The sequence below is a fragment of the Thunnus albacares genome, chromosome 2 (genome assembly GCF_914725855.1).
Source record: "Thunnus albacares chromosome 2, fThuAlb1.1, whole genome shotgun sequence".
Classification (NCBI taxonomy): domain Eukaryota; kingdom Metazoa; phylum Chordata; class Actinopteri; order Scombriformes; family Scombridae; genus Thunnus; species Thunnus albacares.
The window spans coordinates 1,403,915-1,416,535 of NC_058107.1; the positions used below are offsets into that span (position 1 = coordinate 1,403,915).

The window sequence follows — 12,621 nt, forward strand, 5'->3', positions numbered from 1 at the left end:
GCCTTTATGTCAGGTAGGCTGTGTGTGTTTGGGAGTGAAAATCTGAACTACTAGGTGTTTCATAACGGCTCAAAAGGGACGCCTTGCTTTGGTCCATTAATTGGAAACATTTCCATTGTGTATCCACTGTAATTATGCTAAAAAGCCTTGCTTCAAAGACGTGTAATTAACATGGTCAACAGCTCCCAGGAGGGTACTAAGAGGCCCAGTACCCAGACATGAAAGCTGTTCGCCTGCAGCCACGGCAACAGATGTTTGTTAGATCCCAACTTTATTTAAAATCTGTGTGATAATCTGACAGTTTGATAGCTTGTGTTGTTTTCTCAAATGTACTGAGAATAGAAAGCTCCACAACAGCTATGAAACAGCCTCTGTGCAAATAATCAGGTCAGGAACAAACTTTGAACGTCAACCTTTAAGACAAATTGGATAAGAAATCCTTAAGGAGCTCAGAAAAAATGGAAATTTGAACATTTACAATCTAATTGTCCAAACTCTATCTGCTGTTGAAGATCATGTGTTCTGATCCGAATCTCCAGAACAGCTATTAAACTGGTTTAGTTTATATTGTGCTGAAAGGGTTTATATTCATTAATAAGCTGTGTCAAATAACTGACACACAGAAAACTTCTGTCACTGGTTTAGCCTCAAGCTAATTTTGTTCACACTGTCTCATTGTATTCTTCATCAGCAGATAGCATCGCTGGCAGACTAACAACGGGAATCCAAAGGTTGTCCCCAAACATTTTATTGTCATTAACCTTTGTCTCTCTGTAGTAAAGCAACATCCCTCCTTCTCTGCTGCTTGTAGCCCATCTCTCTGTGAGGTTATAAAACAAGAATATTATCAGAGGTCAGTCCCACCCGTTCTTTGGCTTGACCCTCTCGATTTTGCGCGTAAAAGGTCAATCAGATTGAACTTGCAGGTCAATTCAAAAGCAAACGTGTCTCACCCCATTCCACATAGACAAGAATGGTCTGAATGCTCTATTATTGTTAAAGCTGTTATCTCTGCCTGCCTGCTGGTGTTGAACCCAGGCTGCTCTCGGTTCCTTCCTGCTTGCTGCCTAACTGTTGCCAAACCTGTTTTTGCTTCAATAGCAAGTAAACTATCATTTATTCCTACCTGGCCCCCCGAATAGGTTCAACCAGCCAGGGACTCTTTGTAAAGTTGTATCTAACGTTGCTGTGTCCCCACATCTCAGCCATGAAGTTGGTGATTAAATCGTTTCCTAACCAAAAGGTCATGATAGACAAATCTATGTAAAGAGAAGACAATGCTAATTTCCCATGACCACCATCTTAGTTTAGCATGCTAACATTTCCAAATATAAAAAAATAAAGTACAGCTGAGGCTGAAGGAATGTTAGTTTTGCAGGTCATAAACCAAAGTACTGGACAAATAGAAATATTGACTTTTTGACTTTTTGGTCAGGGCATTAAACTCATTACAAGTTATCCTCTGGAAACCATGAGTGTGTGTCCCAAATCAGTCCAATAGTTGTTGAGACATTTACCTAAAAACAACAGATGTGAACGCCATGGTAGTGGTAGAGGAAAAGTCAGAGGAGATATTTCAGCCTGGACCGACAGATTGATTGATCGACAATCACTAATAAGACCCAGATTGTAAAAAGTCTACAAAGTCGCCCTTTTAAAAAAGTACTTTCTGGTGTTGAGACCCCAAAAACCAGACTGTTTAGAGGCTGTGCAGATGCTGCAAGGAGACACTTGGAGGGTGAATTTACGAGTGCTCTCTACCCATTAGGAGGATTTCGGCCAGACGGATGCTATTTTACATCACATCTCAGTTGTTGTCAGTCTGTTGTTCCTGGTCCAGGTGACTCATCAAGATCAGACTGAAGCTACAACAAGCAGTTTCCTTCAGAGAAAAAAACCTCCAGAGATCACTGCTGTTTGTGACAGTCCATAAAACAGAGTTCATACAGGGAGTAACTGTTTGGAAAATGTGCTGCAGCCTTCTGTTGTAGAACCAGGATCCTCTCACTCTTGGACATGGGAATCAGAACAGAATTCAAACTTCATCACAAAATCAGTCCTGAAATGAACTGGAGATGCCATATGGATGATATAACATTACAAGAGTATCAGAGGGAAGAACAGGTGCAAACTATTCACACAGATATCTACAGTCACAGTTAGGTTGTTGGATGCAGGGCCACTGCTAACCATTTGGAGGCCCTGAGCATAATTGGTCATGGGGGCCCCGTTTTCTCTTCTTCTGTTTTTCAGCTTTTTTTCAGAGATTCATGTTGTCTCTTACTTGCCATTATGCCTCATTCAGGGACGGAGCTAGACTCTCAGCACAGAGGGGGCAAAGCATTCTCAAGGGGCCTTTCTAAAACAGTCATTTTAAAATTTGCAACTGTAAAATAGCTGATATATCCTATTCATAATCACAAATTGTTATTGAGCTATGCAAGCCTATGTCTCAGGAAACATACAGCGAAGCCACTTTGTGACAAACTTGCTCTGAAGAACATAAAAGAAAACAGGTTGCCAGCCGCGATCAAATGTTTCAGCACTGAGGACAGCAGGCGGCGCTCTACATACACCGACTGACCAACAGTTCAGCACCACCACCGATAGATAGAGACAAGCCAGGTGCTCTGTCTCCAAAACACGGGAATAACATGAACATAAAATAGACACAGCGGTCTACAACACTACAAGGTCTATTCAAATACAAAGAGGACAGTCTACAACACCACAGGCAGTGACACAGACAGGTGCTGAGATGCAGTAAACATGGAGTTAAATCACACATTAATCTAACACTATGACTCATTTCTCCATAACCAACTTTTAAGTTAATAAAGACTAATTATGAATGTTTCACTCATCAGTTGTTGTCCCTGCTTAGACTGCTGTAGTTTAGTGTAACGTTAGTCCATTTGTGTATTTCTCCATCCTCCATAGAACAAAATAATCCAAACAGTTTGACAAACTTTGTACATTTCACGGTCCCTTTTAAAACTTCTTCCTCCTCTCCTTCATGGTGTCAAACCTGCCAACCACTTAGTCCTTATCAGTGTTTATGTCCCGCTCAACACGCAGCAAAGTGAGGTTGGATAGTTTCATTCATGCACGAACGCAAACAGCTCTTAATGAGTCTCAAAAGGCTGAAACTTTTTCTGGCAAGTTTCATTCATCATAAACATAAAAAGACGCGAATATGTCATATTTCGGATAAAGTTTTAAGCAAAGTTAGTCATAAACTTTGAATCGCTGCTTCTGCGGTTTTCATTTCCCGCAGAGTTAACGGGCAGAAATACAGACAGCGCCACTCTGCCATTGCAACCCACATTGTGGTGGGAGGAGGTATTACACCCATAGTGATAAAAACTACCATAGAGAGTGAATTAATTCGAGAAAATTAAATACATAGAGTTTTTCACCCTTAGGGGTCTTCACATACAGTATTTCATATCTTTAAAAGAAATCCCTCTCCTCCTTCAGATCTTTGTGTGATGAACAGGAACTTGTTCATCACGTCTGAGTTGAGTCTGATTGTGTATAACCGCTTTTTGGTCTTTCTCTTCTTTGGTATGATTTAACCACTGGACATCATTCAATTTCAATAACATGAGCTAATACTTTCAAATAAGCAATAACAACTTGGAAGACTTCACACTTACAGGATAATGTACGGTGAGCAGGTCATTATTATCACAATAATGACCCGCTTACTGTATATTACCACTTATTACAGAAATACAGAATATAAAGAAATCAATATTCTGATACAAAATATTGATTTAAAAATGATTTTATTGATTTAAAAGTGATTTTATTGCTTTCGCTAAGTTCGAAGTTAGATTCTACAGTTGGAACTGCGTGCATACAACGTAAAATTTGCCTTATTAAGATTAGTCTATTTTGCATTATAATTCATGTTCAACTGAACATTTCCATTGACGGTGAAGTGAGACAAGGTGAATGTGACTTCTTTGGGAATATTGGTATTGATGTTTCTGTCCTCATTCATCTCTACGTTTCCTTCTTGCTGAAGCTTTGCAGATGCATTTTATTTAATCTGGATTAGGCAATGGTCATTTGTATTTTGTATATGTAAATGTAAGTGAGGGTAAATTGTAAATATGTGTTCTAAATTTATTGTGGGAGTGTTCATGTGCCCTTCACTGTGTAATGGTGCTGGTAGAGACTGTGGGTAGATATGCCAGGTGGGAAAGCAGGGTGGAGGGTGTCAGAGAGGGGGGGTCAGGTTGGCTGTAATCTCTGCTGCACCTGCAAGACTGCTTTTGTTGTTCACCAGTCTGTTACATGTGTGTTTTGGGACTTTTTTTATGGTCACAAGTAAAAAAAAAACAGAGCTCTGAAAACAATCCCTGCTTGACTGTTGCTGATCATTCCTCCGTTACACTTTACACTTCAATCCTACTGGCTTTCATCCTGTTTGTAAGGGTTCACTATCACCAAAACTTTACTACCAGGAATTGAAAGTTTTGTGCTCTCCAGATATATTTAAATCAATATTACTGATGGAGTAATGGAAAATGTTTTTTGCCACAGGGTGTCGCGATTGAGCTGCAGTTGGTAATCTTTGCCGGACTTCTTTCTGAGAATTGATATGATTGGTCGTGGTCTTCCAGAGTCAATGAAAAGCCATGTAATAAATATAGTATATACAGTATATTTGTCACGCACCTGTACATTTATATAGCTATAGAAATAAATAAATTCAGGTGGATGACAAATTAAGGATAAAATGAGTAGAGAAACATAATGAATATGGATGCTTCCATACAGGGGGTCACTGAACGGTTTCATGAGTATGAAAATGATGCTCATAAACATCAAATAAGCAAATATCTTTTAAAAAAATAGTAGAAGAGTTTATCTTCATCCCTTCAGTAGAGTTCCACATACACTGCTGCTGTTGGTTTTTCCTTTAATTTGTCATTTGTATGTTCCAAGAAACTCAATTTCTGGCCACATGTCATCATCCACAGACCCATCACAGTGTGGTGTGTTGATTCTGATGACAAGACATTAGTTTGTTTTACTACCGGCACTACAGCTCTTTCAATTCATAGCGGCCATAGTGAGTTTCCACCCAGTGGCAATGAGGAGGAGTCATCCCATCAGTGATTATACATATAGTATGTAATGTGTTAATGACATGCTAAATTCACTTGTAGAATAAAATAAAAGTTGCCTTTGGCTGGTTTATCTCTGATATGGACACAGTAAGGAATGAACTAAACAGATTAATTCTATTAAAAATTCACATTTTGGAGATTTTGTGACTGGACATGCTTTTCTCCTCTCTCAGTAGGAGGCACTGCTAAATCTGGTGGTAAAGTATATCCTCGCAACCCCTTTACCAACACTAACCCTTAATAAAATCTGCAGAATTTACCATGAAAGATGCTGAAATCCATGTGTGCAACAACATTTTTCTACAATTCCTTTCCTATAACTGTTTAGGGCCCCTGTCCAGTTCTAGGTCCCCTGATCTTTCAGAGTTATCCCATGTAGCGGTCCTTCTGGTTCCCCCCAAAATTCATTACTCGACACTCATAGAGCAAAGACCAGTCTGTGTAAACCAGATTTACAGAAATCCACCAAACAACCTGTTAGTCTGCCAGTGCAGCTCACAACACACAATACACACAGGTATTCATATGAAATATGGGACTGGAACTTTATTTTTCAGTTTTTTATTTAAGTAGATTAAAGAAAATTGCAATGAAAATGGTTCAATTAGTTTTCCATGATGGAATGTGAAAACTGACACAGCAACTTCTGAAAAGCACTCGGACTGCAGTATCTGTACAGTCACTCGGAGCAGATGACCTTCCTCGAGTGGAGAAAACTGTCTGCAAAATAGGACCTAAAGTTACAGATTAGCCTTTTCAGACATTCTCCTCTGTGGTGAATCTGTTTTACAATTCAGTTTTAGTTCTGTTTGTCTTTGTAAAAGCTTGTTGGGGTTTCTGGGTTTCAGCTGCAGTTTCTGTTTCATTATTCTTTTATATTTAGTTTCAACACTTTTATCATTCATGTGCAAGAAAACTAAACCTGTATCTCTGAAATGTTATCTTTTATTTATCTGAAAGCCTGAAATATGGCTTTCGTGAGAGTTCCTTTTGTATTGTAGCTGCCTGAAAATTCATTGTGAGACCAGAAAGTAAATACTGGTAAACTTAAACCAATGTGGACTCCTTCAATCTCAAAAAGGTGTCAGTATTTTAAAAAGAGCAAAAGAGATAAGCATAAAATTTTTACACACACATTTTCAGCTCAAAGTAACTTGATGAGCTCAGACAAATAACGACAAAATATGACAACTACAAAGCAAAATGAGATGTGAACATTAAATTGTGCACACCGCTATTGAAAACAACCACTTTTTTGTGATTTAATTGTTAAGAAATGAATGGTTCGACTGGAGGACTCAAAATTGTCATTATGCCAAATAAAAGCTAGAGGGCTAGAAACTTTTTTCTTTGTTCCTGAAAAGCTTCAGTATTATTCAAGAAAAATATAGTTTTATGGAAATAATAAATAGTTTAGACTGACACCGACATGAACTGCGACTGTGAATATGAATTGTTTACCTGCACACAGAACAAATTAGGGGTTTGACCATGGCTTGTTTGAGGTTTCCACACTTCAAAGTCAACTTAAAATCTCTTCAGCCCCTGATTTATCAGCCCTGTATTTGTTGCTTGTATCCACAGGCTGTTTTCTGAAGTGGTTTTGTTTTGAGTCCCATCTTGTATGAAGTGATGTCTGGTGGACTTGTTGAAGTCCCAGTATAGGGCAGGCCGTTCTCGCTCAGTCAGCAATTGCAATTTCCTGTTGGAGAGGCACTGAGTGAGAGTCTAGGCCTGCAGAGGCCGACCTGAATCACAAAGGGGACGGGTAAGCAGATACTGTAGAAGAGGCAGAAAATACATCAACAGACTTGATCATCTGTATCGTTGGTTACGAAACAAACCACTCACAAAGAACAGTAGGAACCAAGGAAGGAAGAGAGGATAAGACCTTTCAGTCAAGTAAGACGTGCGGCAAAGAAACAAAACATATTGTATATTCACTCCTATCAATCAAACCACTATTTATATGTACACAAATGTGTCAAAGCAAAATGTCCATGAGAAGTCAGCAGAGTGTCCACTGCTCTCTGAAAACACATCTAGTACATCTGCACCACCTCAGTTAAGACAAGTTCAACCATCGTCGTGCGTTGTGCAGTGGAGGAGAGTGATGCCACAGAGGGCTGAAATACTCAGGTTTCTTCCGCTCAGGTTCAGCTTCCTGTCCACACAGTGACAAATCCCAGAGCCAGACAGCTCAACTCGTGGTCAGATCAGATTTGGGCGGCAGCTCCAGACTCTCAGCAACCTCTCCTAACTCGTCCAACAACTCCGTGAACGCTGGCCGTCTGAAAGACTCCACCTTAGATCAGGAGAGTAAAAAGTACAATATTTTACTTTGAAATGTAGCGGAGTAGAAGTACAAAGGACCAGAAGATTATAACAAGTAAAATTGCATTGAAGTACAGTAGTTGAGTAAATGTTCTTAATTATTGCTATCATTGGTAATGTTTTGAATGTATGCAGACTTGTTGGTGTACAATATATTTATTGATCTCAAGCATTAGCACTGATATGGAAATAACAATGTAGCTAATTGTTTTACTTTGAAACATTTTGTAATTTATTAATAACATAAGGTCTAAATTATTGTCATAAATTGAGGTTTGCACTTTCATTCAGTAACTTTTAAGCTTTGGAGTTGCGACAATTTCTCATTTTCTATTGACAAGTAAACAATCTGCCTGGCTGAGGCACATTGGAAGTAGTGTCTGATTGTGTCCACCAGGGGGCCACAACAGGAGCACAATACAACTGCAGAGTCTATATATTTAATCAAGGAAATACCAGAGTATTAGGGTGTTCACTGTCCCAATAGGTCGTCTGGCACTTCAACTTATACATGATGCAAACACTGGAACTGGACTGGTATAGTGCACTACACTCCACCATGGCCAGTTCAAGTTTAAGGCATTTTATTACATTTAAAGGTGTTTTGAGAGATAGAAAACTCAAACAACAGCTGTTTAGTACAGTTTTCTTTTAAAAGAAAATGCAAGAGCCTCACATCATTAACCTTGTTCTCTATTTATTTAGTCCATCCCAACCCTCACTGACCTCACATTTACTTAACATATCCTGTGATTTAAAGTGTAATTATATTACATAAAACTTTTTTTTTAACCATTTTCTAACCATATTAAATTTTCAGCAATAAAGCTGTTACAGTACTATATTTGATATGATTCACTTTAATAACACATAACCAACATACAACACTTACAAGCACAAACATAATAGTAATTTGCAGAACAGAACAGATCAATGCCATGACCCCATTTTTTTGTTTCCATGTTAAAGATATAATATGTAACTTTTCTGCATTAAAACGTCTAAAAACCTCTAGACCTATGTAATATATATTTATTGAGTTGTGTGCTTACAGTATCCCAAATGCTTCCAACAATGTTCAAACCCAGAGAAATCCATATTTTTAATTAAAGTGACAGTCCGTCTCATTTGGTCACCTGTCAATGGCATCATATCCTCCCTGTGTATGTGCCAGAAGCAGCGTGCCAGAAGCTGTCACAAATGTACTTTTTATCCACTGTTAGGCCACATTTCTACAATATACTTTTAGATCTTGGTTGTTTTTAACTATATTTTTTAACCAGATAAAGGATTTTAGTCATCATATGTCTGGCTCTTAAGTTATCAGAGAAACAAGCTGTGCTCTGCAAATAATTTGACTCCGGTAAAAACCTCATGAATGATGAACACTGAAGGAATCCTAACCAGGAGAAGCTGACTGCAGTGACGCTACTACATGACGTTTATTTATGGTTTTGACTGAGAGACACCTAGCAGCTGAAGATTACATAGTGTGCGTTTAACTCTTTTATCTACCTACCATACAGCAGCTGGCTGCTAACTCCAGAAGACGCTCAGGACAGTCAGTCACCAGCTCCTTGAATGCTTTCACATCCAGTCCATAGTCCTGAAATACATGAATGTCAACAGTCACTACAGTGACAGCGCACTATGTACAGTAATATTACACATATTACTAGATGCTTGTAAAGGATGTGTCACCTTCAACACATCCATGTGCTGCAACAATGAAGATTTGAGTCTCTTTCACAGCTTGGAATAAGTTGATAACAACACATACTAACACAACATATGCTGCTATTCACATACTGTTTGGAAGTGAAACTTGTATTGACTCATACATGATACATAAGGGTTTACACACCAGTACTTACAGTACAGTAGCAGTAAACACTGCTAATGGTTGATTTATACCAGTGCTGAATATTCATACATGTTGTCATTTCCATGTCCTTAAATCAAGTGCAATTCTGGTTTAAAGCAATAGTTTGACATTTTGGGAAGTATGCTTCACTTTCTTGCCGAGAGTGAAATGAGAAGATCAATAGAGACACCGAGAGACACAAGAGACAAGAGGTGATAAGCCGAGCTCAGCATAAAGACTGGAAACAAGTTCAACAACACCTCTGTAGCTCACTCATTAACACGTTGAATCTGGTTTCTTTAAGCTGTACACAAACAGAAATACAAAAAAACCCAAAAGTTGTGGTTTTACAGGGAGTCGCACAGACTGTTACGATTTTTTCTTTGTTTATGTGCAAATTAAATCAGTGTTAATTAGTAAGATGTTGGTAGACAAATGTTGAACTTTGGGAGAGTCAGCTGTTTCCCCTGCTTCTGCTCTTTATGCTAAACTAGGCTAATAGCCTCCTGGCTATAACTCTGTACTTACTGCAGAGATAGGAGATTGGTATTCATCTTCTCATGTAACTCACAGCAGGAAAGCAAATAAAAGTATTTCCTCAAATGAAAAACTATTCCTTTAAGGCTTCCCCTGAAAAACTAACTAATATCACTGTAATGTAATATTTGAGTTAGAGCTTGAGGTTTAAAGTGCAGTTCTCCCTCTAGAAGCATCCTGACATGAGCTGATGTCTGCTGTGACGACGGGTTGCTTATTGAGCTCTACCTGTGTTCTGGGTAGTATCTCTGGGTCAGCAGGGATCCTGGCCAGGATTTCACAGAGCACAATGCCGAAGGAGAAAACATCCACCTGGAACAAGTAACAACATTAAGATACAATAATCTGTGTTGATCTCAGACAGATCTGTAGTGCAGACATTCCACCTGCAGCAATATTGTGTCCAAACACCTTGTATTAGACCTCGAATGCGTAAAAATATACTTATCTTACACTTATATTAAGAATTTTAAACAACATAAATATTAATAATATCTGCAACATTTGGTTTCACACCCATTCTTTTATATGGTAATGCCTCTCTTTCTGTCCTTGTCAAACATATGAAACACTGACTATGAATGAAGACTTTTGTGTTTCAGAAGTTTGCAATGAATGACATCAATACAACAAACTTCGTCTGGTACCTTGCGGTCGTACGGCTCTCCTCGGAGCATTTCTGGGGCCATCCAAAAGGCAGAGCCCACCAGTGAGAGCTTCCTGCCGGGGTCTTTAACCGGCAGCTCCACCACTTCTCTGGCCAGGCCGAAATCTGTCACCAGGGCCTCCCGACCTCGAGACGTCACCCGGATCAGACAGTTCTGGAGAAACACAAACAGGTGAGATAACAGGTTATTACAACTGCAGTGTGATATTCTGCCAGCAGAGGGCAGTGTAGGACTGATATCTGAAGCAGCAGGAGTCATGAACAGTTAGTTTTGTCAACTGTCTACTTTATCTCGTCCTTTAAAGTCTTGATCTTTGAATGTGCTTCCATTGAGTAAGCATGTGTTTCCTGGAACACCAGCTGCCAGACAAACAGTCTCTCTGTAGTCTCTTCACTTATCAATGGGCTCAATAGGATCTACTGTCAGCACCTTTCCAGCACACTAAATAATTCACCCCCACATGTGAGAGACTCAGTGAACAACAGAGACTCAGTTTGGCTGCTTGTGTGCTACAGAGGAGCCTCCATCACATCAGAGGCAGACCACACTGACTGAGTGACATCAGATAGATTTTAATAAAAAAAAGTTCATACTTTCTGTGGAAAAAAACAAACTGAGATTGTACAGAGCTGGAGGTGTGAGGAGAAGCAGACAGCGGGGGAGCACAGAGAGCTCAGAGCTGTGGTTGCATAACAACAGCGCCTGGCCCGAGGTGTGTGTATATGTTTGTGATGCTAATACATGTGTATAAATCACTTTTCTTTCCTGTTTTTCTGTGCACAGGTTTCTGTTTTGTGTTTGACTGGGTGTGTGTGTGAATGTGACGTCTCAGCATCTGGCTTCCATTGCACAAGAAGCCTTTTCCGTCCGGCAGCCTGTCATTACGAGGCTCTCCTGGGAAAAACTTCAATCTCAGACATCACCTCTAAATTTAGCCCCGGTCCCTAATCTTTCTGCCAAGGAAAGCAACAGTGTGGGGAACAAAAATGGAAAGCGTTAGTAGAAAAGGAGAGAGAAGAAAAAAGCAGCTTGTAAGCACTAATTAAATGGGGCCTCGACTTCTCTAAGAGTGTAAACTGTGATTGAAGTTAACTTGTGGGGTTACTGAGGCGTATTCACAATGACTGCATTTTGGTTCGGGGGCTTTGGAATGTAATTTGCCTTTTGGACGTCCTTAGACTCTGGCGTCAGAAGCTTCTCATGTTCAGCCACTTAACTGGATTTGCTATGGATGACTTAATCCCAGCCAAACTTTCCTCACCCAAATTTAAAGCGTAAAAAAAATTCTCCAAACTTTTCTTTGACTCAGTGTTTAAAAGAGAAAAAGTACAAACTCCTGCTTTTCTGATCAGATTTATGTAATGTAAGTGTGGGTTTGCATTGCAATGATTACAGAGTGACAATCATTGTGACCATTTGTCATATTTCATCAGAACATGCCTTACTGTACCACAGACAAACCAGGGAATACATAAAATGACTAGTTAGCTAAGGTTTATTATGGTTTGATAAGATTCCAGGCACACATCTACATGTCAATATTGAGTCAGTCATAGCGCCACTTACTGACAACAGGAAGTCAGCCTTATATGACAAACAACATCCAATTTACATTTCATGCAACGTCCGATATTCATGAAAATGCATGTCAGGTGACCTCCACTACTGCTGCATTAAAGACACACGTGTAAAACCACCTACTGGCAACAGGAAGTCAGCCCTATGTTGCAAACTTTCTTCGACTGACATGAATTTTAAGCTGGGAGGCTAGGGGAGCGTTAGCTGCAGCATGGCTCCCATAGCCTCTGAGCTAGCCCCGGTTCTCCATCTGGATCCAAACGGAGCATCAAGTCCTGGTTTGTTATTCAGGTTAAAGAGGGAAAATGTGGATTTAATAAAATGAAATGGATTTGATTTTCTTGTATCAGTAAACCTTTCACATATTCACTGGGAAATATGTCACAGTACAGAAGCTAAAGACGTTCTAACCTCCATTTAAGCTTTTTTTTTGGTCTCCACCAATTTCTGAGAGAAACAAGAGGCTGTGAACAGCTGCATGTTTAACTCCCTTGTC

The 12,621-nt window shown here is 39.5% G+C and overlaps 1 protein-coding gene across 4 annotated transcripts in view; it reads right to left on the reverse strand.

The window, feature by feature from the left end:
• Positions 1 to 5,689: 5,689 nt before the first annotated feature.
• zgc:162952 (PKc_LIMK_like_unk domain-containing protein) overlaps positions 5,690 to 12,621 on the reverse strand; it is a 28,461-nt gene continuing 21,529 nt past the window's right edge. For all 4 annotated transcript variants that reach the window (XM_044362276.1, XM_044362268.1, XM_044362294.1 and 1 more), the window contains 4 exons: positions 10,527 to 10,700; positions 10,108 to 10,191; positions 8,998 to 9,084; positions 5,690 to 7,449 (listed from right to left, as the gene is read on the reverse strand). In XM_044362276.1, coding sequence (XP_044218211.1) covers positions 7,345 to 7,449; positions 8,998 to 9,084; positions 10,108 to 10,191; positions 10,527 to 10,700 — 450 coding nt within the window. In that variant the 3' untranslated portion in view covers positions 5,690 to 7,344. The remainder of the gene's footprint in view (positions 7,450 to 8,997; positions 9,085 to 10,107; positions 10,192 to 10,526; positions 10,701 to 12,621) is intronic.